This window comes from Cebus imitator, unplaced genomic scaffold, assembly GCF_001604975.1.
Source record: "Cebus imitator isolate Cc_AM_T3 unplaced genomic scaffold, Cebus_imitator-1.0 Scaffold78, whole genome shotgun sequence".
Lineage (NCBI taxonomy): Eukaryota > Metazoa > Chordata > Mammalia > Primates > Cebidae > Cebus > Cebus imitator.
The window spans coordinates 2858045-2881084 of record NW_016107393.1 but is presented as its reverse complement, the minus strand read 5'-3'; the positions used below and the strand labels follow the sequence as shown (position 1 = coordinate 2881084).

The following is a 23040-nucleotide window of genomic DNA, read 5'->3' as shown; positions in this document are numbered from 1 at the left end:
TGTATTTTTAGTAGAGACGGGGTTTCACCGTGTTGACCAGGACGGTCTCGATCTCTTGACCTCGTGATCCACCCGCCTCGGCCTCCCAAAGTGCTGGGATTACAGGCTTGAGCCACCGAGGCTAGAGAGCACTGCCTTGAATTGGACATTCCTTATTTCAGCAAACCTATTGGTCACCTATGGCTTTCTGTACATTGGGCATAAAGATAAATCAAGACATGATTCCAGGACTAAAGAATCTCTCTATAATAATCTCTCTGGTAATAATTTTGAAGTGCAAAAAATAATTAATGGAAAATCATAATATAATTATGTAAAGAAGATTATAAAAGCATGGTGTAGGGAAGAAGGGAAAACATGGGCTCAGAGACTAGAAGGGTCAAGATCAGCAAAGAAATTTCATGGTAATCCAGAGCGAATAGATTAGGGCCTGAAATGAGGCAGTGGCACATAATAAATACTAAATAAATGTTTGCTAATTTAAAGGGTGAATAAGGCTGATAGATGAGGAAATTAGTTAAATGTAGAATATAAGAGAGAGAATTTAAGAGTCATTGCTGACAGTTCTAATATATAACTGGCAATGCCATCAATTGATGTGGGGACTACTTGGAAAGGCCCCCATGTGGACTAGCTTATCCATTCAATATCAGGCACGTTGAGTTTCAAATGCCCATGAAATATCTAAAAACAGATATCCTGTAGAGTATTGGTGGAAAAAGGTCTTGATCTTGAGAGAAAAGTAGATAATTTACCTGTGGATTAGGAATCTATGTCAATGTGGTAGAGGAAGTTGCTGAATTGAATTAGATCATGTAATGCCCAAGAAGAAGACAAGAGTATGATCTTGAGGAATGCCAACATTTAGGGGCAGGCAGAAGAATAGGAGATGGTGAAGGGGGTCTAGAACAAGCTGTTGTAGAAGCTAAAGGAGAACCGGTCAGGCGAAGTATCATGGACATCAAGGGTGAAAAATGTTGTGGACACTGAAGGGAAGAAGTTTCCAGAAGAAATCTGTGTCCAGTGCAAGAGAAGACAAGAGACATCTTTGGTTTTTACAGAAGGTTAAAGGTGGATAGGAAGAGAGGGAGCAGAAAGGGCTACTTCACACGCCAACTTCCAGTTCATCACCAGAGAGAAGATAGGTGGGAAGCCGTAGGAGTAAACTAAGTCAAGGAATGACTTTTAGAATATAGAGCTTTCAGCATTTTGTAGACAGAAATAAAAATCAAGTGGAAAGAAAGTAATTGAAGCTATAAGAAAGAGGTTTAAGAAATAGGCCAAGTAGAAGCATATATCTTTTCCTCAGAGATGTGAAGAAACTGGGTGCAGATGGAAGAAACTGTAATACTGGAGTGATCTTATCCAGCTTCCCCATTTCTCTAAGAAATAGGAGACCAGATATGAAATATTTGGAACATTGGTAGGGAACTTTAGAACAAGGATAAATCATGGGGATAAAACAAGGATAGCATGGGGAGAAATGCCAGATATAGGTGAAGAGGAGGAAGGCAGCAAATCACGCTGCCATATGTGTACCTGTGCAACAACAACAACAAAAAAGAACAAGGATAATACTTCCATGCAGAAGTTTTATCTTTATATAACATTTTCATATAAATGATTTTTATGATTTACATAAAATGGTAATCATTTATATAATCATTTTTCCCTCTTTTATTTATTGACCTCTTCTGAGATATGTAATTTCTTTATTATATATGTTCCTAATTTAAGCAAATCTAATTCATATAAATATAGAATTTTAAAATAACTGTGTGTGATTACTGCACTCCTAAGAAAGCTCTATTTTCATACACGCACATACACAATCTTTTAAATAGCGTATTCAAATGATTACTAAATTTTCCCAGATCTTTCTGCACATCACCTTTCAGGAAAATATCTAATAAATAAAGTAAGGCAGCTTGAGAGTTGTATCTGTCAGTTATCTGCAATACCAGCCTTTTCTTCCTGCTCCTTTAGATAGGTGTAGTCCCGTTACACTACAAATGAATACTCCTTTTTTTGTGCATCCAACAATAATGATGACACTCTAGCATCTTTACATCTCTTACAACATTTTATTTTGCAGAGAACTCCAAGGTACTGAATTCATTTGTTCACCTTGCAGCCTGTGTGCTTTTTTTTTTTTTAATCTATTAACTATCTTAATGGAATTCTACCTTAAACTTCAAAAATATCTGTCATCAGTTGGTGGCTTCTATCAGTTGTATTGTGTCAAATGTATAGATAAGGAGGAGACAAAACAAGGCAAAGGCTTAAGTCTTCTGCAGCACACCAATTTACATACATACAGGTTTGCAGGGTTTTTTTTTCCTTTTGTCTGGTGTCGAGCCCCCTGAGCTTTTCAGCTTCATTTCTCCCAAGACTGCACAATTGGAAGAAAGTAGGTACTCTGACTGATGCCCATTAATTTCTTATTATTTAGAAAGTGGAAAGATAAAGCAGAGGAGAATGATTTTAGAATTCCTTATCAAAGCAAGCTAACTTGGTTTAATGAGTGTTAAACAGTAACATGGGCATTGCTTTGTTTTTTGGAATAATAAGATGCTGGACAAGGTGCTTGTGAATACAGGAAAGAATATGACCAGCAGTCCTTTCCCTGCATGCTTCTGTTTAGTGCAATATTATGTATAAAAAGGAAAAATTCATTGTATTATTTGACAAGCAGTATTCTCTAGAGACCTCAGAAAGCACAAAGTGCAATGTTATTGAAATTGTAGCCTTGGTGATCTGTGAACTTTTTTCAAGTTTTGGGGCTTCTTTGCTATTCTGGAAGGCTTATTTCAGAAGATGTCAATAGGTATCAATGAGCCCAATGAGTCTTCAGTGATAAATGGCATGGATTTAGAAATTCATGGGTCCTGGGGAGTGTGGAATAGAATTAATGACCCTGGCCTCATTATCTGAGCTTGCATTTTCCACCTGAAGCCCTCACCTCACTTTTATAGTCTTTTGGTTCTTAAAGCCAATAAGAAAAGAGTAGTATTTTGCACATGTAGGCATTAAGCTCTCAATCACGTAAATCACTTTCTCAAGATGAATCAGTCAGTGAAAAATGGAATTAGGAATAGCCAAGTTTTTCTGGCTGAGAGGCCAGGAAGTTTTGTTTGCATCCTAAATACTGTTATCTCAAATCTTAGTAAATGACACCACCCACCGTTTATCAAGTGTCTGTGCTAAAACCATGATAGTGAGACTTGATTCCTCTCTTCCTCTAATGTCTCACACCTAATCCATCAAAAAGCCTAGCTGGTTCTACCTACAAATATATTCCGAAACCACTGCTCAGTTCTCTATCACTACCACCTTGGTCTAAGCAACCACCAGCTCTCTCATGGACAAGTAAAGTCATTTCTTGACTGATTTCCTCATGATTCTTTAACAGTCTATTCTCTACACAGGAGGCAAAATGATCTTATGAAGACAGGAATGAGATAATCTCTCTCCTCTAGTCAGTAATTAAACTTAGGTTACATTCAAATTTCTCTCATGCTCTACCAGGCTGTATGTGATCTGTTCCCTCCAACTCCTCCACCTCACGTCCTGCAGTCACACACCAGTCTCACTGACTTTCTTGTCCTTGCTTGTTCTTGCCTCAAGGTTTTTAAACAACTTGCTATGCTTTATTCCTGGAAAACTCTTTCTTCCAGAATTTCTATTCATTTACGTATCTGTCAAATATTGTAATTGCCTGACAGGTTCATCTTGCTTGCTGCATAGATAAAACCAATCCACTGAGACAGAAGTATTGTGGTAGGAAAAGTTTAAGAGTTACAGGGCTAGACAAGTGAGAGGATGGGAGTAACTACTCATGTCGCCTGCCCTGAAAGCTTGGAGGTTAGAGTTTTTCAAGGATAGTTTTGTGGGCAGAGACTAGGGAATGGGGAATGCTGATTGTTTGGGAATGAAATCATAGAGGTGTGGAAAACAGTCCTGGTGTGCTGAGTCAGCCTCTGAATCAGGACCACAGGACTGGCTGAGTCATGAGTGGGTCTGAGTGGAGTCAGTCAGTTGAAAAGTCTGAAAAATATCTCCAAAGATTAATCTTAGGATTTATAACAATAATGTTCTCTATAAGAAACATTGGGAAAGTCACAAATGTGACTTCTGGCCACAGGTCTCCTGAGCAGTAAGGGATTGTAGAAAAGCAAGCTAGGGAACAATGGCTGGTAACTGTTTAACTACACCTATATCTTGGCAGAATTCAGGCCCCTTCCATACTCTGAATCTTATCACCTTTCAGTAGACTTAAAAAACAAGGCAGGGAGGGTAAGTTTTAGGGAGGAATTGCTATCATCCTTGCTTCAAAGTTAAACTGTAAACTAAATTCCTTCCATGATTAGCTTGACCTACACCCAGGACTGAGTGAGGGCAGGCAGCCTGTGAGACTAGAAACAAGATGGAGTCAGCTGTTAGACTTCTCTATCATAATCTTTGCATAGGTGGTTTCAGTATCACCTCTTCAGATACAACCAGCTTCATTTTTCTTCTCAGTGCACTTACCACTGAGACATTTTATGTATTATATATAGTTTTACATATGCTTTGAATATATGTGCTTTGACATTTATTATATATAAAATAGTTTATATATATATTTATTATAATGCAAATTTGTTGTTTAATAAATATATTGATATATAAATTAAGATTTACATTTAAATTATTTAAAATACATTTGCATATATAAATACACATGCACAAACTTATTTTCTCTCTCCCCCACTAGATGATGAATTCTGCTGAATCAGAGACTTGGTATTTCTATCGCTATCTCTATTGCTAACTTCCGTTCCTAGTATAGTGTATAGCACATAATAGGGGCTCAATCAGTATTTGTTGAATGGATGGATGGTTATTTCCTTAGGACAGATTTCTAGAGGAAGACTTTCTTGGTGAAATGGTATTAACTTCATAATTGTTTAACAATGGTTATACTACTTTTCCTCCAAACCAAGCATAGATGCCTATATTGTATCTGCCCCACTTATTGCAATTTCTAAATCTTTGCCACCTCTCAGAGGGAGAAAATGATATTTCTTAGTGGCCTTAATTCAGACAACTTAATAAATCAAGACATGCATTATCAAAAACAAAAATGCAAAGAAAATTTAATTCATATATGGAATCAGAGACCTCCTTTTGAGTGTCCATTAATTCTTCTGGGGACTCAGACAAGACTTGAAAATTCAGAGAAAACAACACCTATGCAAATTTTTTCTTAAAATGTACTTTTTAAGACTATTTTCATTTGCTTTCTTAGGTTACATGAAAAGTTGCAGAGGAGGAAAAAGTAATTTTCTCTCTCTCCTTCTGAGTTCTTGGTTGGGACTGATCCCTGTAACAAAAGGCAGATTAACAAGAAAAAAAAAAAAAAAAAGAAGTTTATTAAGATGTATACCTCTTGTATAAATGGGAGATGCCCGGAGAAATGAGTAAATCTCCAAGAGGTGATTTACTTTGAATTAAGGCTTAACTTTGATCTTAAGCTGTAACAAATAAAGAAGGGTGTTGGGAGGACAGTTATGAGGAAGTGACCAGGAAAAGCACAGTAAACAAGGTTAAGTTTTTTTATGCAGATTTAAACTGGTGCCTTCTCCATTTAACAAGACTCTAGAGGCTAGAGTCATCCTTATTTTCTTGGTATTGTGAGGGAGACACCCCAACAGATATATATATATATTTTTTTAATAGATATATACTTCTCTTACAAAAGAGTAACTTCTACTCTGTTTTCAGAGCTTTGCCTGTAACTTCTGCAGGGATGGCATAATCTGGCCTGCTACACAACCATTAAACAACCACATCAAAGCAGACTTATTTATCTGGTTCTCTACAAGATGTACCTGTAATATTCTGTATTAGTCCATTTTCATGCTGCTGATAAAGACATACCTGAGACTGGGCAATTTATGAACAAAAAAAAAATTTAATGGACTTACAGTTCCATGTGGCTGAGGAGGCCTCACAATCATGGCAGAAGGCAAGGAGGAGCAAGTCATGCCTTACATGGAAGTCCACAGGCAAAGAGACAGCTTGTGCGGGAAACTCTTTCTTATAAAACCATTAGATCTCATGAGACTTATTCACTATCACGAGAACAACATGAGAAAACTGCCCACATGATTCATTACCTACCACCAAGCCCTTCCCACAACACTTGTGAATTCAAGATGAGATTTGGGTGGGGACACAGCCAAACCATATCATATGCTATGCTCTCTATGGCATCAGGTAACTTACATATACAAAGATATTACCATCCAATCACCTTTAGTCAACATGACAAATATTCAAGAAGAAATTTCTAAAAATAAACATTCTTAGTCTAATATTCCTTAAAACAGACAAGCAATAACAACACTGGCTCAGAGTTCAGGAAGCCTTTGTTTGAATCCATCCTCTGCCATTTATTAATTGAATGACTACAGGAAAGTTGCTTATTCTATTTAAGCCTTGGGGGCCTTTTCTTTTTAAACAATCTGGGTTATTATAAGACAACATTTAGAGAGTGAAAAGTATGCCACAACCTGGGAGATGACTTGTGATGTGTATATCTGACAAAGGACTTCTGTTCAGGCTTATTTGAAGAATTCCTATACATCAATAATGAAAAAGCGGATAACCCAGCCTTAAAAAATGGGGTAAAGGTAGGAACAAACACTTGCAAAATATACAATTGGTGAATTTAAAAAAAAAAGGAGCTCATTATGACTAGTCATTGGGGAAATACAAATTAAAACCACAATAAGACATTATCATGCCTCCACTAAAATGGCAAAAACCAAAAAGACCAACAATACTGATAGCATAGATTAGACAAGATGTGGAACAATTAGAATTTTCATACATTGCTGATAGAAATAAATATTGACACAATCAGTTTGGAGAACCATTTTCAGAATCTGCTAAAGCTATTTATGACTATCTTGTGGCCCAATAATTCTACTCTCTATATATATATATATAACAAAAATGAATATTTATGCCTACCAAAAAACATTTAAAAGAATGTACATAGAAATATTCAAAATGGCCAAAAACTGAAAACATTTTAAATGTTCTTCAGTAGCAAAATAGATAAATAAACTGTGGCATATTCATACAATGGAATACTACCCAGCAGTGAAAAAATAACCTTCTATCTGTAATAATATGGATGAATCTTACAGACATAATGTTGAGTGAAAGAAGCCCGACACAAAAGAAATATATTGTGTGATTTCCTTATATGAAGCTTAGAAATAGATAAAACTGATCTACGTTAATAGAGGTGGTTATCTTTGAGGGAATCTCAACTGGTAGGAGTTCAAGGGAGCCTCTGGGGCAGTGAAAACACTTTATGTCATCAGGTGTATTGTATTTACATGAACATGTACATACATTAAAATGTATTAAATTTATGTATTTTACAGTACATGCTATACATCAAAAGAAAAAAAAGAAGTTTAAAAGTACAGATAGTAACATTTTCTATCTCATTATACTTTTTGAAGAATAAATTAGATAATGACTATAAGTTCTTAAAATAGTGCTTGGTCTACAGTAAGTGCTCAATCACTACGAGTGGTTGATTTGTGATTATTATTGTTATGTTTACCATTATTGTAAATTGAGGCTAGCATTTTTGCTCTGGGCAAAGCAAATTTTCAAATAATGATTGCACTGCTGATTTCAAATTTCAAGAACAATGCTCCAATGAACTTAACCTTAATAGGTTTGTATAAAAGGAAGTTGTTTATTATTATTATTATTTTTACTTTAGTGTACAATTTTTTAACTCCTAAAACTGCATTTAAGATTTTTGTTTCCTTTCAGAGTAATAAGAATTTTTTAAATTACACTAAGGTACAAATCATCAAAAATCTTATGTAACAATATTCATCTGATTTAGTAATAAAATAAATACCAATCAAATTAACAACACGATACCATATTATGCCTGTTGGATTGGTAAAAGCAATGGATGATTAGACTGGTAAAGGTACAGGGAACCCATGATATTTTATGACACTCCAGTGAGCATGACCATTCTGGAGGGCAATTTGGCATGTGCATCAAAAGCTCAGAAACGTACACGATCTTTGTCCCAGCAATTCATCTTGAAAGTTTATGTCTTGAGGAAATTATCAGATGAGTTTTCAGAGATGTCCACATATAATGCTGTTTATATAATTGGTTTATTGAATATATGAATTCAATGAGGTACAAACATGATAGCCTATACAGCCATGTGTTGCTTAACAATGCAGATACATTCCAGGACATGTATTTTTAGGCACTTTTGTCATTGTGCAAACATCATTCAGTGTATTATACCCACACAAATCTAGGTGGTATAGCCTACTACATGCTTAAGCTTTATAGTTTACCCTAGTATTAGTTCCTTCTCACACTGCTAATAAATACATACCCAAGACTGAGCAATTTTTTTTTCTTTTTGAGATGCAGTCTCACTCTGTCACCCAGGCTGGAGTGCAGCAGTGCAATCTCAGCTCACTGTAACCTCTGCCTCCTGGGTTCAAGCAATTCTCCTGCCTCAGCCTCCCAAGAAGCTGGGATTACAGGCACATGCCACCATGCCTGGCTAAAATCTTTTGTTTTTGTTTTTGTATTTTAGTAGAGACAAGGTTTCTTCATGTTGGCCAGGCTGCTCTCGAGCTCCAGGCCGCAAGTGATCTGCCTGCCTCAGCCTCCCAAAGTGCTGGGATTACAGGAGTGAGCCACTGCACCTGGCCGAGACTAGGTAAATTATAAAGGAAAGAAGTTTATTTGACTCACAGCTCAGCATGGCTAGAGAAGCCTCAGGAAACTTACAATCATGGTGGAAGGGGAAACAAAATGCCTTCTTTACATGGTGGCAGCAAGGAGACCTGCCAAGCAAAAGGGGGAAAAGCCCCTTAAAACCATCAGACCTCATGAGAACTCACTATCATTAGAACCAGCAACATGGAATTAACTGCCCCTATGATTCAATTACCTCTCACTGGCTCCCTCCCATGACATATGGAGATTATGAGAACTACAATTCAAGATGATATCTGGGTGAGGACACAGCCAAACCATATACCTATTTAGCTTCTAGGCTACACACCTGTATAGCAGGTTACTGTACTAAATACTGTAGGCAATAGCAACACAATAGCAAGCATTTGTGTATCTAAATATAAGAAAGGTATCTTAAAAATACTGTATAAAATAAAAAATGGTATACCTGTGTAGAGCATTTACCATGAATGGAACTTGTAGAGATGGAGGTTGCTCTGGGTGAGTCAGTGAGTGAGTGGCGAGTGAATGTCAAAGCCTAGGACATTAGTATACACTTACTGTACTAGGATATTACTGCAGACTTTATAAGCACTATATACTTGGGTTACACTAAATTTCTTTTCTAAAATTTTCTTTCTTCAGTAATAAATTTACCTCAGTTTAATGTAACCTTTTTACTTTATAAACTTTCAAAAATTTTTTAAACTTTTGACTTTTTTGTAATAATACTCAAAACATAAACCACTGTACAGTGCTACAAAAATTCTTTATATTCTTATTCTGTAAGCTCTTTCCTATCTTTAAATTTATTTATTTAACTTTTTTAACTTTTTGACTAAAAACTTTGACACAAACACACATATTAGCCTAGGCCTACACAGGGTCAGGATCATTAATATCACTGTCTTCCACTTCCACATCTTAACCCACTGGAAGGTCTTCAAGCACAGTCACACATGTGGAGCTGTCATAAATGATAACAATGCCTCCTTCCAGAATACCTCTAGAAGAACCTGCCTGAGGCTGTCTTACAGATAACTTTAATTTTTTTACAAATGGAAGGAGTACACTCTAAAATAATTATTATAAAAGCACAGTATAGTAAATATATAAACCAGTAACATAGTCATTTATTATCATTATCAAGCATTATTTACCTTACATAGTTGTGTGTCCTATACTTTTATACAACTGGTAGCACAGCAGTTCTGTTTACCTAGAATCACCAGAAGCACATGAGTAATGTGTTACACTACAACATCATGACAGCTACCATATCTGTAGGCAATAGGAATTTTTCAACTCCATTATAATCTAATGGGACCACCATTGTATATGCAGTCCATCATTGACTGAAATGTCATTATGTGACACGTGACTGTACGCTCTACTCAATCTCCCTTTCTCACTCCTCAAAGACGTTGTGAGATATCAGAAAGCCTGGTCCTATTTGAAACCTTTGGCTCTTATCCAGTTGAATACTCCCTTTTTTTCTGGTTCAGGTTGAACCATGGAAAGGGGAATATTCTGCTCTTTCTTCCATGTCCCATGCTTTCTGATGCTTGTTCTTTCCATTGTTAGAGATAAAAGGAGGAATTAGAGGAGAAAATGGGGCAAATGCTTTTGTACTTAATGACAATCATGGTTGTTTCCTGAATGACAGATGTCCAGATGCTGTCTGGCTCCCTCAGGGACAATATGTGAATTCTTCACAAGGTTGGTTCCCCAACCTCTTACAACCCTTCCTCAGCTTGTGCCACTAAAGGTCCACACTTCAGCCTCTTGCTGCCAAGGTCCTAGTGGTTAGACTTCTTGTGTTGGGCACTAACAACAAGATTTGAGTCAGGCCACTTTTCAAAGCATCTTATTGGCCCAAAGAAATCTTATTCAACCTTGACATGCCAAACTGAGATTATAGATTCTTCTTCTTCTTACCTTTCTTGTTCCAGCCCCATTTCCCTCCAACCTTTCTTTCCCCTACTTCACTTGATGTGAGGAACAGATTGCCAAGACCTGCAGTAGTCTAACTAGGGAATGAAATCCTTTTCTTACATGCACTTCTAGGTTTATTAGTTTGGGATTCAAAAGCTCCCAACCAGACCAGAAATTCATGACTCCAGTGAGCCCTCCAATCTTCAAACTACTTTATATATCCTGGACAGGTGAGTGATAGGACAGCTGGTAGCTGGATCAGTTCTACTAAATCTTGTAAATCCTGCAGGACTGTGTCGGGGGTTTCTGAGGAACTTTCTCTAATATGCTACAATACTAAATAACAATTGCTTTCAATTCTCAGTTGTGTCCTTCACTGAGGCAACAGAAGTCTCATCTGGTATCCTTTCAACATTAACAAAAGTGTGAACCAGAAATAACCCAGATATCAAAAGATTGCCAAATACAGTACATTCATATAAATAAATATCACTTGGTGTTAGAAATCTTAATCCAGTGCTGTGTTTATTGACATGGAAAGATGTTCTTGATTTATTCCTAAGTGAAAAATATTAGTTACAGAACAGTATGTTTCTGTATACTCATGTTTGCTATTGTGTAAAAAATAGTATGGAGTAATACATACAAAAGCATCATCATTCTAAGTCAAAGCTATTGCGTGTGAGCCAAATATTGCCTGCCACCTATTTTTGTAAGTAAAATTTTATTGGATCACAGCCATGCCAGTGGCTGCTTTCCTGCTACAAAGCAGAGTTGAGTAGTTACAACAGAGACATTATAGCCGCAAAGCTTAATGTGTCTTCTGGAGCTCTATAGAAAAAGTTTACCGACTTACATTCTAAGTGATAGAATCATGAGTAATTTTAATTTTTTAAAATTTTTGTCTGACTTCATTTTTTAAATTTTCTGCAGTGAGCATAAATTTATTGCATAAAATATGTATCTATTATTAAACCACTGAATCCTGGTTAGAAAATCTTATTACATTAAGAAAATTAAACCAGTCAAATAATAAAAATCTGATTATAGCTTTCAAAGTTCTAATTCAAAATATAAGACCTACATTGTAGGTAGTATATTAATTTTTCATTTTTAAAATTAAGACCTATGTGTGGACATGACTCTTCCATGTGCCAACAGGATTGGTTTCTCAAAACTTCATTTTAGAACTTCTGGTATGATCTTTTTATCTTATGTCTTGGCATATTAGTCTTCTGAGGCTGTGTTTGCATAATACAATGTTAAGTTTGATGAATAAGGTGGATTAATTTGAGTAAAGATTTTGGAGTAAGAAATAAGGGTGACACACGTTTAGAAGACTGATTTTCTTTACTTGGCTTGTAAACTGGACATAAAAGGAGTATCAAAGAAAAGAGTTTTCAAGTGTTTGGAGCTTTGGAAAATAAATGAATTAGTATGGAACTTCCCAAGGACACTACTTTGAAAAAATAAATTCACTTGGATGCATAAATTATGGATATTTGTTACAACAGACAATTCTGATGTAGCTAAGCAAATTTTGCTTCAAAATCCTGTAGGATAAAACCTTATAAAACGTGTTTGAGTAATCAGGAAATAATTAGGACAGCCAGAAGACCTGCTAATTAACATTAGGTGAGGGAATACTTGAAAATAGAATTCATCTTAACCAGAAGTTCCAGATGACATGCATCTTTATTAAAAGAAACAGAAGTAAACAATACTTTAATTAAACTTTCAAATACACAAAGAGGCTTTTAAAATACCGGTAAGGAATGAGAAATAACACAATGGATTTTCATGAAACTATGAAGCAATTAAGATGAGAAATAATACATTTATGCTTTGAATTTATACATTTGCATATTGAGAAAGAATGCCACTATTCAAATATATATCAGTGACTTTTCAAATTTTAAGATCTGATTTATTGACTAGATAGTATCTATCCAATAACAGAATTTCCTGATAGGATAAAATCATTTACACGTTTCCAAAGTCAACATTTTTCCTTAATATTCTCAAAGATTAAGACTCTGGCCTATCTGAGAAAAAAAAAAAACCATAATTTATCTGAACATTCATCTCAATATATTTTAAAAGGAAGGTGTCTGTCATTAGTGTATATTTTAATAGTTTTAAGATATTCTCTGCCTTCTGGCTCAATTGATCTCTATATTAATAACTCCCATTACATTTGTTGCCAGTTCTATACTCAACTACTAGGTATTCACCAAGAAAACCCCAAGATTTCTAACAACTAAGTATTTCCTCATGTTTCTGCTTCTAACCATTCACTTCCCACTCATTTTTGACCCTGTTCTGTGCTTATCTAAATCTGGCCTTCAAAACCTTCAAAATGCCACTTCCTTAATGAAGAATGTCTCTCTCTTCTCAAGCAGAAGTAATCATTTTCTGCTCTATGCTCTCATGCCTCTTACCAGGTTCTGTTGTAAATCAGAGATCTTTGAATGACTGTCTCACTTCCTCCTGCTATGTTTTAATTTTCTTATAGTCCATACTTACTTTACTTACTATTCTCTTCAGTGTCTAACACATTGTCAGCAATTAACATATTGTTAATATGTACTTGTTAATTCATAAATTACCTCTTTGAAAAGGAGATGTAAAAAGGAAATCTTTTTCTTAAAGAAATAGGAATATAGAGAAAATATATAACTTTATACATCTTCTCAATATAACCTAAATCAGAGGTGCTGATTTTACTACTAGATAGATATTTTCACTTAAGCCAAATAAATATACTTTAAAAACTAAACTACAATTGTAAAACAAAGCAACTACTATTTCACATCTAGGGTGATTGTTAAATACTTTTATATCATTAGTGATATATTAAGTCCTCCTTTTGTGCAGAAATATTAGTGTACCACAGACTAATCATTTAGAGAAAACATCATGCTCATTTATGCCACTTACTAATTTGTGGGACATTATTTAATTTTGAAAAGGCTCAGTTACCTCATCTTTAAAATGGGAATAATTATTTTGAGCCTTACCTATTTTACAAGTTTTCTGTGAAAGCTAATGAGACAATGTAAGTGACAGCACTTTGTAAACTGTAAAGTTCTATATAAATGTAAGGGTTTATGAGGGACATTAATATAAGGGACATTATTAGTAATATGAGAGAATGAGTGAGTCAATGGCTGAAACAAGTCAGATTCTTTTAGATAAAATTCATATGAAATATCTTATGAAATGCTTGAAGCAAGGAAAGATTTTGGTATGTAATAACTTTAATTTTCATCACAAGAAACTGAGTAATTCCAAATATTAAGATTACTGGATTACTTTGGTGCTTTATGAGTTCTATGAGATTGCAAATTCAATCTGAGGGATCCTTACAAATGAAAGGGTTCCAGGCCTAAAATATTCTCCAATCTAATTCAGTGACTATTACCAATTAGGAAGAATTATTTTATGTCCTTCTCTCACACTATAGAGGTCAGTTTAATAAAGCTCTAAGACCTTTCCATCATATTTCATGTAATCCTGAAGTTTTAGTATACTCACTTAAAGGGAATATGGAATGTCCAGCCTAAGAATGAAAAAGGATCTCAGCATTCATTCATTCTAAGTAACACCCAGATCTGGAATCCCACTATGGTACCCCGGATGTCTCTAGCCTCAACCTGAATGGACCCAACTCAAAAAAAAAAAAAAAAAAAAAGATGGGAATCAACTGCCTATTCCTAAGTCAGTTAGGCTTTTCTTTATATAATATCTTAGTAAAATATGATCTCCCGTCATTTGCAATGTGTCCTAAAAGCTTAGGTTTACCCATATACAGAACCTTGTAACATACACACAGAAACACATACCACATTGCTCTTGCCTAGTCTCTCCTTCCCTCTTAGTCTTCTAGGCCAATGGTATATAATTCCAAATTAGCTAGGGCAGTTAGCAAATATATTCTCAGGTTTAATTCCCTTTCTCTCTTCATGAGAGTTAATCAGCATATCTATAGACATTTTCTAAGAGTACCAGCTCTACTAGGATTAAATGCGTGATGGATTTTGCTGTTGCTTACAGAGCGCCAGTTTCTTTCCCAAAGGAGTCACTGAACAGAGCCTGTCTTGAATAACAAATGAACTTCAATGAGTTAAATTCTGTTAAAGTCACTCTGACTCTCATAGCCTGCACATGGGCCTTGAGGATTATAAGCATTTAGTAGCTACATGATCAAACTGCCAAAATGTCTTTAAATGACTTGGCTAATCTTCATATTGTGCTTATGGTTAATGTCATTATTTAAAACTTTGGATTTAGACTGGCAGTAATTAATAAGCATACTGAATGGAATCCTTGTCTCTTACATTTTGAATAAATTCCACTGCCATCCACAGAGCAGGAAAAACTTAACTAATCATAATCAAAATTAACCATGTTTCTTCTATTCCACAATCCAAAGTAAAAATTTTAACTTGGTATAAAAATTAAAGTTTAACTTATCTCTGTCATAATTAAACATAAATAGTCAAATGAAACTAACATGGCGTAATGGTTTCTTTCATCTTACCTTCATGTGATGTAGTTGTATCAGAGGGTAGGTGACTTTATTTAATAATAAAGATTTTCTTGTAGCATAATTTACAACTCAAGGATATCAGACAGAAAGTTACCTGCTCCAAGTGGGAGAACAAAGTCATTTTTCATAAGCCATCCTTATCTTAGGATGACCTAATATGGAAACTGATGGCATGGTGTTCTGTTTGATTTAAACATAGAGGTTGATTTAACCTCTATAAACTAAAATCTATGCTGAAATAACTTCACATAAAAATCAAATTTCTATTTTTAATTCCTATATGGTGATTTATCTTTGTTTATATGATATATGAGGCTTCAATAAGATTTCTCTGTTTCTCTTAGAAGATAAAGGGAAGTTAAAAGCCAACAGTTCCAGTCAGCCATCAAGCTCTGAAAGTGGCTCATTTCTCCTCAAATCTGGCACAACACCCCTGCCACCTGGAGTAGCCACTTCTCCCTCCAAGAGCACAAATGGAGCTCCCAGTACTGTTGCTGAATCAGAAGAAGAAAAAGCCAAAAAATTACTTTATTGTTCACTATGCAAAGTGGCTGTGAACTCCCTGTCACAGCTAGAGGCACACAACACAGGTTAGCAGCTATCTTTTGCATTTAAATAATGTTTATAACAAAACCCAACATTTCCCATCAGAATACCGTATCTTTTGTTGTTCAGACCTTAGGTTTGTTCGATGCTTCTTTACTTTTTGGATTCAAAGGAGTGATTTTAGAAAAGTATGATCATATGACTTTGAAAATAGTGAGGCAAAAGCAGCTTGGAGATCAAACTTGTCCTATTCTTTATTTCCTTAAAAACATCTAATACTGTCCAAAATTCATTTTGATTAAGTGATAGAGATGAAGATAAATATTTATGCACAATGATCACTGCAACACACTTATAAGAGAATAAAAATGGAAACAACCTAAAAGCCCACCAGTAGGGAATTACTGAATAAATTACAGTAACTCAATATAATATATGTTAAAAAGCCATTAAAACATAATGATCAGAAAATATTTACATGATTTGCTATGTGAAATTTTCAGGATACTTAATTAGTATGATCCCAATTTTGAATTTGTTTTTAGTACATTAAAAAAAGAACCTGACAAGAAATACACTAAACTGATAACAGTGGTTACCTCTGAGTAGTGAAAGTATGGGTAATCTTTATTTTCTTATATTTCTCTATATTTTTAAAATTTTATTCTTTTTCCATTTTTTACAATAAAATGTGTTAAATTTATAATCAGCATTAAAATGGTTATTTAAAAAAAGCATTGGGAATTTTAGCCTGCAGATAAATTTCTCAAGGATAAGTAAACAAACAGCTTTATATAATTCTTGGATAGCTGTTTAATATGTCTCTTTCTGTCTTAGGATCTAAACACAAGACCATGGTTGAAGCTCGTAATGGGGCTGGTCCAATTAAATCCTATCCTAGACCTGGATCAAGATTAAAGGTGCAGAATGGCAGTAAGGGATCAGGACTACAGAACAAGACATTTCATTGTGAAATCTGTGATGTTCATGTTAATTCAGAAATTCAACTCAAACAGGTAACATATCCTGAATTAGTAAACGTTGTTTGTGGTCACCACTTGACTGTTTTTCTTCTCATCTATAGAATGGTTCTTATCGTACTCACAGTTAAATTGACTAACTTTTGTAGAATGCATACAATATGCAACATACAGGTGCTATGTGGCAGAAAAAGTCAGTATGAAATATTTGAGCATCTACTGTTACTATATGTCAGGTTCCAGGCTAGATGTTGGAGAAATGGTAACAGTAGTCACTGGAGCCTACAGCTGAGCAGGAGCTTCTGGTAAGGGGAGATGTTAAGCCTGTCTTCCAAAGGCTCAAAATCGGATTAGAAAGAGAGATACTCACCAGTAACAGTGGTAATACCAGGCAAAATCTGATAAGGGCTATAGAGAACAGGAGAGGGACACAGAGGTATTACAATTGAGGAATAAGTCTTAATTTAGAAATCATAACGATTTTACCCATACCATTGTGGAACCATGGACCTAGAGTTGGCAGTGGAGTAAACAGCTACCTAGAAATATATTTTACATGGAATGAGACTCACATTCAATTCAGCTAATGCATCAAACTTTTTTCAGCACATTTCTAGCCGAAGGCATAAAGATCGAGTTGCAGGGAAACCACTGAAGCCAAAATACAGCCCTTACAACAAACTCCAACGGAGCCCAAGTATTCTAGCAGTAAGTTTACCTCACCTGCTTACCTGTTTAGTGGGGCAGCCTTGCTGGGTTGGGCAGCCACTGTGGCTAAGGAGGGCATCGAGTCTAATGGGCATGAAAGGTTTTGAATTTAAATAGCCTCATAGAAGTTTTAGAATGAACTGCTTAGTTCCTGCTACAGAGCAACTTACTTAGAAAACAGAACTGAACTGCTTTAAGAGCTAATACTTTACTCTTCACCAAGTTGTTTTCAAAAGACTACCATATAAAGATAAGTAAAGGTTCAGGAACAAGGACAAGTGATACCCAAGGAATCCTGGGATGTGGAACTTGGAAAGAGGGATTTCTTTCATAAAACAAAAATCCATCAATTTAATATCCTCATGCTTTCTGTTTTTTTTTTAAAAAATAATTCAATATGAGAAGGTAAAGTGGTGTTTCTGTCGTGTGCACCATTCTAGCAGGCATGTTGGTAAATAGCCTGTTTTACCTGCTCTCAGTATGTGCTATTTTTAGTGTCTTTCCAAAAACACCTAAGGACTCCAGCAGTAAGTGTCATATAAATACCAAGATGGATGGATTTCACAATCTCTCTGGGACTGGGCCCAGTGCAGTGTTCGGTCTGAAGATGAAGCTGAGCTTGTCCAGCTGGAGGCAATCCTGAGATTACCCTCCAGCTTCTCCAAAGCCTCTGTCTGATGCTGCGAGCATGTGTTACCTGCATTAAACAGATCCAGCTCGCAATGCTCCTCCTGATTGCAAGAGAGAGAAGTTAAGGATTGATTTCTTCACAGGAGGATTCTATCCTGGCATTCCATTAAATAGAGAGTTTTGAGCCCACTTACAGTCATTCTCAACAATAGAAATTTGATTAAGCTGTGATTTTTCAAGTAATACTCATTAAGTAGCCAGTGAGAGAGGTGTGACCTGACTGTTTTCTTGCTCTTCAGGGTCCCTCACGTCCTGAACTCATTACCTAAACTCAATGCAGCTTATCTAAGAGAAGGGAAGGACCACATACATTCTCGAAAAACAAAACAAAACTCTCTAGGCCTCATCATGGTTTAAGACAAGCCTGAATTTTGAGTTGAGCTTCCTCAACTAAGCAGGAAATTTCCGGGCACTTTTTTTTTTTCCTGCTGATCAGCAGCATAAAAAAGCTTTAGCATTTATTCCAAGGCCTTTCCCTGTGCCCTAGCACACAGGAGCAAAGAGCACCAAATAAAAGTAAAGAAAGCTATGTCATGAGCCCCTGAAACCAGCATTGTGAAAATAATCATTTCTTAACTTCTGAGAGTAAAGATTTTCAGAATTTAAGACTTCTTAATGTTGGTGTTTTACTTATGGAAAGATGTCGATGTCTGCAGTAGTTTTATTCAAAAACATTATCTCCACCCCATTTCTGATTTTCCCCCTCCATTAGGCAAAACTTGCATTCCAGAAAGATATGATGAAGCCTTTGGCCCCAGCCTTCCTGTCCTCACCTCTTGCGGCGGCAGCGGCCGTGTCCTCTGCGCTGTCACTCCCACCTCGGCCTTCTGCCTCGCTCTTCCAGGCTCCAGCCATTCCTCCAGCTCTTCTGAGGCCGGGGCACGGGCCCATCCGCGCCACTCCTGCCTCCATCCTCTTTGCTCCATACTAACGTCTGCAAAACCCAAGACGTTTGAGGCCAGTAGGAAGCTGAGAAGAAAAGCCACAGGGATTCAGCATTTAAGCAGTTTGTACTGCAGTACCCCCATTCACCCACAAAATGCAGCCTACCCACCCCAAGCCCCAGTTCCAAAGAGAAACACATCACTAGATTCAAGAGGGCTTTTAGAGACCGCTCCTATAATTTAGGAATCTGAGCAGCATAGGCTTTATCTCCCTATTTCCTCCCTGACCCTATCCCGTTCAATTTGTGTATCTCAGATATTTGGTTTCTTGCACATGTATTGGTCAGAAAGAAAAAGAAAGAAAATCATTCTCTATTTTTCCATGGGTATGATCTGGCTTAAAACAATATGGAATATTTTCCTGACAGACTTGAAAACTAGGATCTTCCTCAGATGTCTGTAAATAACTCTGGTATCCAACTGGGTGTATTCTAGTGTGGAACAAAAATCAGTGAACACAAGTGCTTACTTGTGGATACCACCTTACCAACGTATCACAAAGTTCTCTTTTTGGTGTACTGTTGACACAGATTGTGTACTGTTTCGACCCAAGTACTGTTGTATCCTGTGTAGTACTAGATTTGTATCTCTTGTCTGAATTGAACATTTTTAGTTGCTGTGTAAATGTTAGGAAGCAACGTAGCTTTGAATTTTCTCTTTAAGAGAACAAAAGATAAAGTAATGTATTTTTGTTGTTTCACATTTTATTTGGAGATATTTAAATGAAATAGAAAGCCATATAACATAGCTATAATTACTACCTGTTTGCTATTTTTGTTTAACTTATTTTGTAGCTTCCTCACTGGTTTGTGTTGCTAAGCAAATGTATACAAACAGAAAAAGAGCTTCCTAAATTGCACATTTTTGCATCTCTTGTGCATTCTGCAAGAAGACAATGAATCCATGTATTTCTATATAATTATCTTCTTCATTTTTAACCTGTTTTCATTTGTAATGATGCTACATAATTTTGTGGCTCTTTAATGCAATAATGTACAGAAGATTAAAAAAAATTTATAATTGAAGAATTTGTTTTTCTGTTCACTGAATATGTTGCAGGTCATGCTCCCATGCCCCCCTTTCTAAGCTGATATCAGCAAGATTGGAATGTTTGTGATATCAGGGGGGAGTTATCATAAAACAACAAAATAGAGTAAACTCTTTTAGAGCATCTGTATCTGCAACCTGTAAATGGTAAAATGTCTGTGTATTTTTTTAAATGTACCTTTTCAATAAAAGTACAAAATATAAAACCTGTTTGTATTTTCAATGTTTTTTTTTCTCCTGAGACACCTCCAATTTGAAATCATCTGATGAAAGATTTTTAATAGGTACAAAGATTGCTTCTGACATAGCATTTTTAGCTCGTTTGCAGCATATTTATTTGTCATGTTTATTCATTACTGTTCACAGCATCTGCATGAGGTGAAATTTTACTGCTGTTTTCTCTCTGAATCTCTAAGATGTTGGGCCAAAGGTGTTGAGTTACCCAAAATCACAGTAGCAGCCTGCAAAAAACTTTGGACTCAGATTTTTTTAACTTACTGTGGGTCCTCTAAATCTCTAGTTCAACTTTTATTGGTGTCCGTGGCATTTATGATCTCTCTTAAGAGAATCTTATTCCATTTCTCCTCCTTTGCCTTCTCCAATCAGCATATCCCTTTTTTTCTTCCACCTCATTCTGTTGCTTTTAAGTATAAAGATCAATACATCACTGTTTATTCTGGTGAATTATTGCTGCTTACAAGACTGCTCTAAAACTTAGTAGGTTAAAATAATAACAACTTGATAACTAGTTATATCAAAATTTCATGGGTGAAATTCTGGATTTCAAATCCATCAGGATTTGGCTGGGCTGTTATTCTCTACCCGGTGGCATCAACAGAGTGCCATTGGTAGTGTTCAGCTCTCACATGGGCTGGGCTGGAGGGCCCAGGATAACTTCCCTCATATGTCTGCCCAGTCAAAAATGGCTGGAAGGTTGAGCCTTACTGGTACCATCTACCAGGGGCCTCTATGTGGCCTCCCTAGCATCCTCCTTGTTGTCTCAAGTAGTTACACAGTAGCAGACAGAACATTTTAAGAGTCCCGGGTGAAAATCAAAGCCTTCTTAAGAAACAGTGTTGAAACACCCAGCACAACTTATGCTACATTCCATTGATCATACAAGTCACCAAGACCAATCCAGATTCAAGGGGAAGAAAATTAGACATCACTTCTCAATATGAAGAAGAGAAAGAATTTGCCACCATCTTTAATCTACCACACTGTTATAGAAATTGGAGGGGAGTGGCTACAAAACCATTACAGATCCTGTTTCTCCCTACTGACATGTTAACCATGTCAGTTTTTTTTCCCTATTTATTTTATTGCATTTTAGATTTTGGGGTACATGTGAAGAACATGCAAGATTGTTGCATAGGTAGACACGTGGCAGTGTGATTTGCGTCAGTTTTTTTTAAATGAGAATTAGGGTTGGACTGAGATTCTCATTTCTAAAAATTTAAGGCCAGTAGGTGGCAGTGTAGCTGTGATGCATGGCGACAGACTTCCTCTGAGTTTATCCAACTGAAAATTGTTGAATATTTTAGTCTTAACAATCAAGTTTCTTTCAGCTTCTAGTAAGATTCCAGTTTGATATTCAGAATTTGTCATTTTTTTAAAATAAGACTCATTTGAAGTCTAACAATACTGGTTACACTTAACCTTGGTTGTATCTTCGACATGATTTATAGAGAGTATGTCCTGATGGATTTGTGTTTCCATTGAACACTTTGAGGTACTATTTATTTTTATTTTTAGAGACTTCAATGGCCATGATATATTGTTTATCTTTCATTATCCTAAATTTCATTAAAGCTTTCTGCAATCCTCAAAAATTTGTAAATGTCAGTATTTAGACAGACTCAGGAATTTACTGATTAGATTTGTAAAGTTAAGATTTGTTAAAGATTACCTCAGGGAAGAAGTACAAAAGAATACCAGTTAATTAAAATGAATGCTTTCAAAAAGAAGCCAAGAGTAGCTTTAAGCAATTATTTATAAAATAATATTAAACACATATATTTCATGATTCACCCTGATTCTGAGGTGCTAGTGTGGGTCAACCCTGGAAAGGATACATGTATCTGAACTAACACCTCTTCCAACATGATTTCTAATGAGAAAAGAGTGCCACTCTACTTCACTTACTGTGAAAGTTACGAAACATACTGCTTCCTCTGACAGTCTCTCTCTGGTCTCTGTAGAATCAGAAAACTGGTCTCAGGTAGAGTTGCCAGATAAAATATAAAATACCCAGTTAAATTTGAATTTCGGATAAACCATAATTGTTTGGTGTAAGAGTTTAAATAATTTTAGGACGATATTGCACATAGCAGAAGTATGTTTCATAAATACACATGCAATATTTGGGACCTACTTATACTAAAAGATTATTTGTTGTTTATCTGAAACTCAAATTTAAATGGACATCCTATATTTTTATTTGCTAAATGTGGCAACCCTTTTCTCAGGAGCATTTCTCCTCATCTCCGGAATTGTGATCCTTCAGGGCAAAAACAACCTCTTGGGTATTAAAAACAAAATAATGAATTTTTAAAAGGCACATTGTAATATATACTCACAAATAGGCAGAAGAAGGAACTTGCATGAAGTAACCATCAGTGATATATTGACTTTGCGTAGGACCAGCAAGGGGGAAAATGTAACTGCAGATGCCTCTTACTTAAAGCTATAGTGACACCTGTTTATCAAAATTATTGTAAAAGGGTAAAACAAAATTTTAATTTGTCTTATACACCAACAACAGAACCCTTGATTTTCATCTTTGCTCTAAAAGAATTCTGGCTTTTCAGAGCAGAAATAGATATGGTCATGTCAAATTTTTCTC

General features: G+C 35.8%; 1 protein-coding gene across 10 annotated transcripts in view; it reads left to right on the top strand.

The window, feature by feature from the left end:
* ZNF385B (zinc finger protein 385B) overlaps positions 1-20405 on the top strand; it is a 382729-nt gene extending 362324 nt beyond the window's left edge. For all 10 annotated transcript variants that reach the window (XR_005201004.1, XM_017532735.2, XM_017532734.2 and 7 more), the window contains 4 exons: positions 15625-15870; positions 16664-16842; positions 17413-17514; positions 18917-20405. Coding sequence is in view for 9 of the 10 variants with exons in the window: in XM_017532735.2 (XP_017388224.1) it covers positions 15625-15870; positions 16664-16842; positions 17413-17514; positions 18917-19135 (746 nt within the window). In the remaining variant the exon portion in view is untranslated. The remainder of the gene's footprint in view (positions 1-15624; positions 15871-16663; positions 16843-17412; positions 17515-18916) is intronic.
* The last annotated feature ends 2635 nt before the right edge of the window (positions 20406-23040 follow it).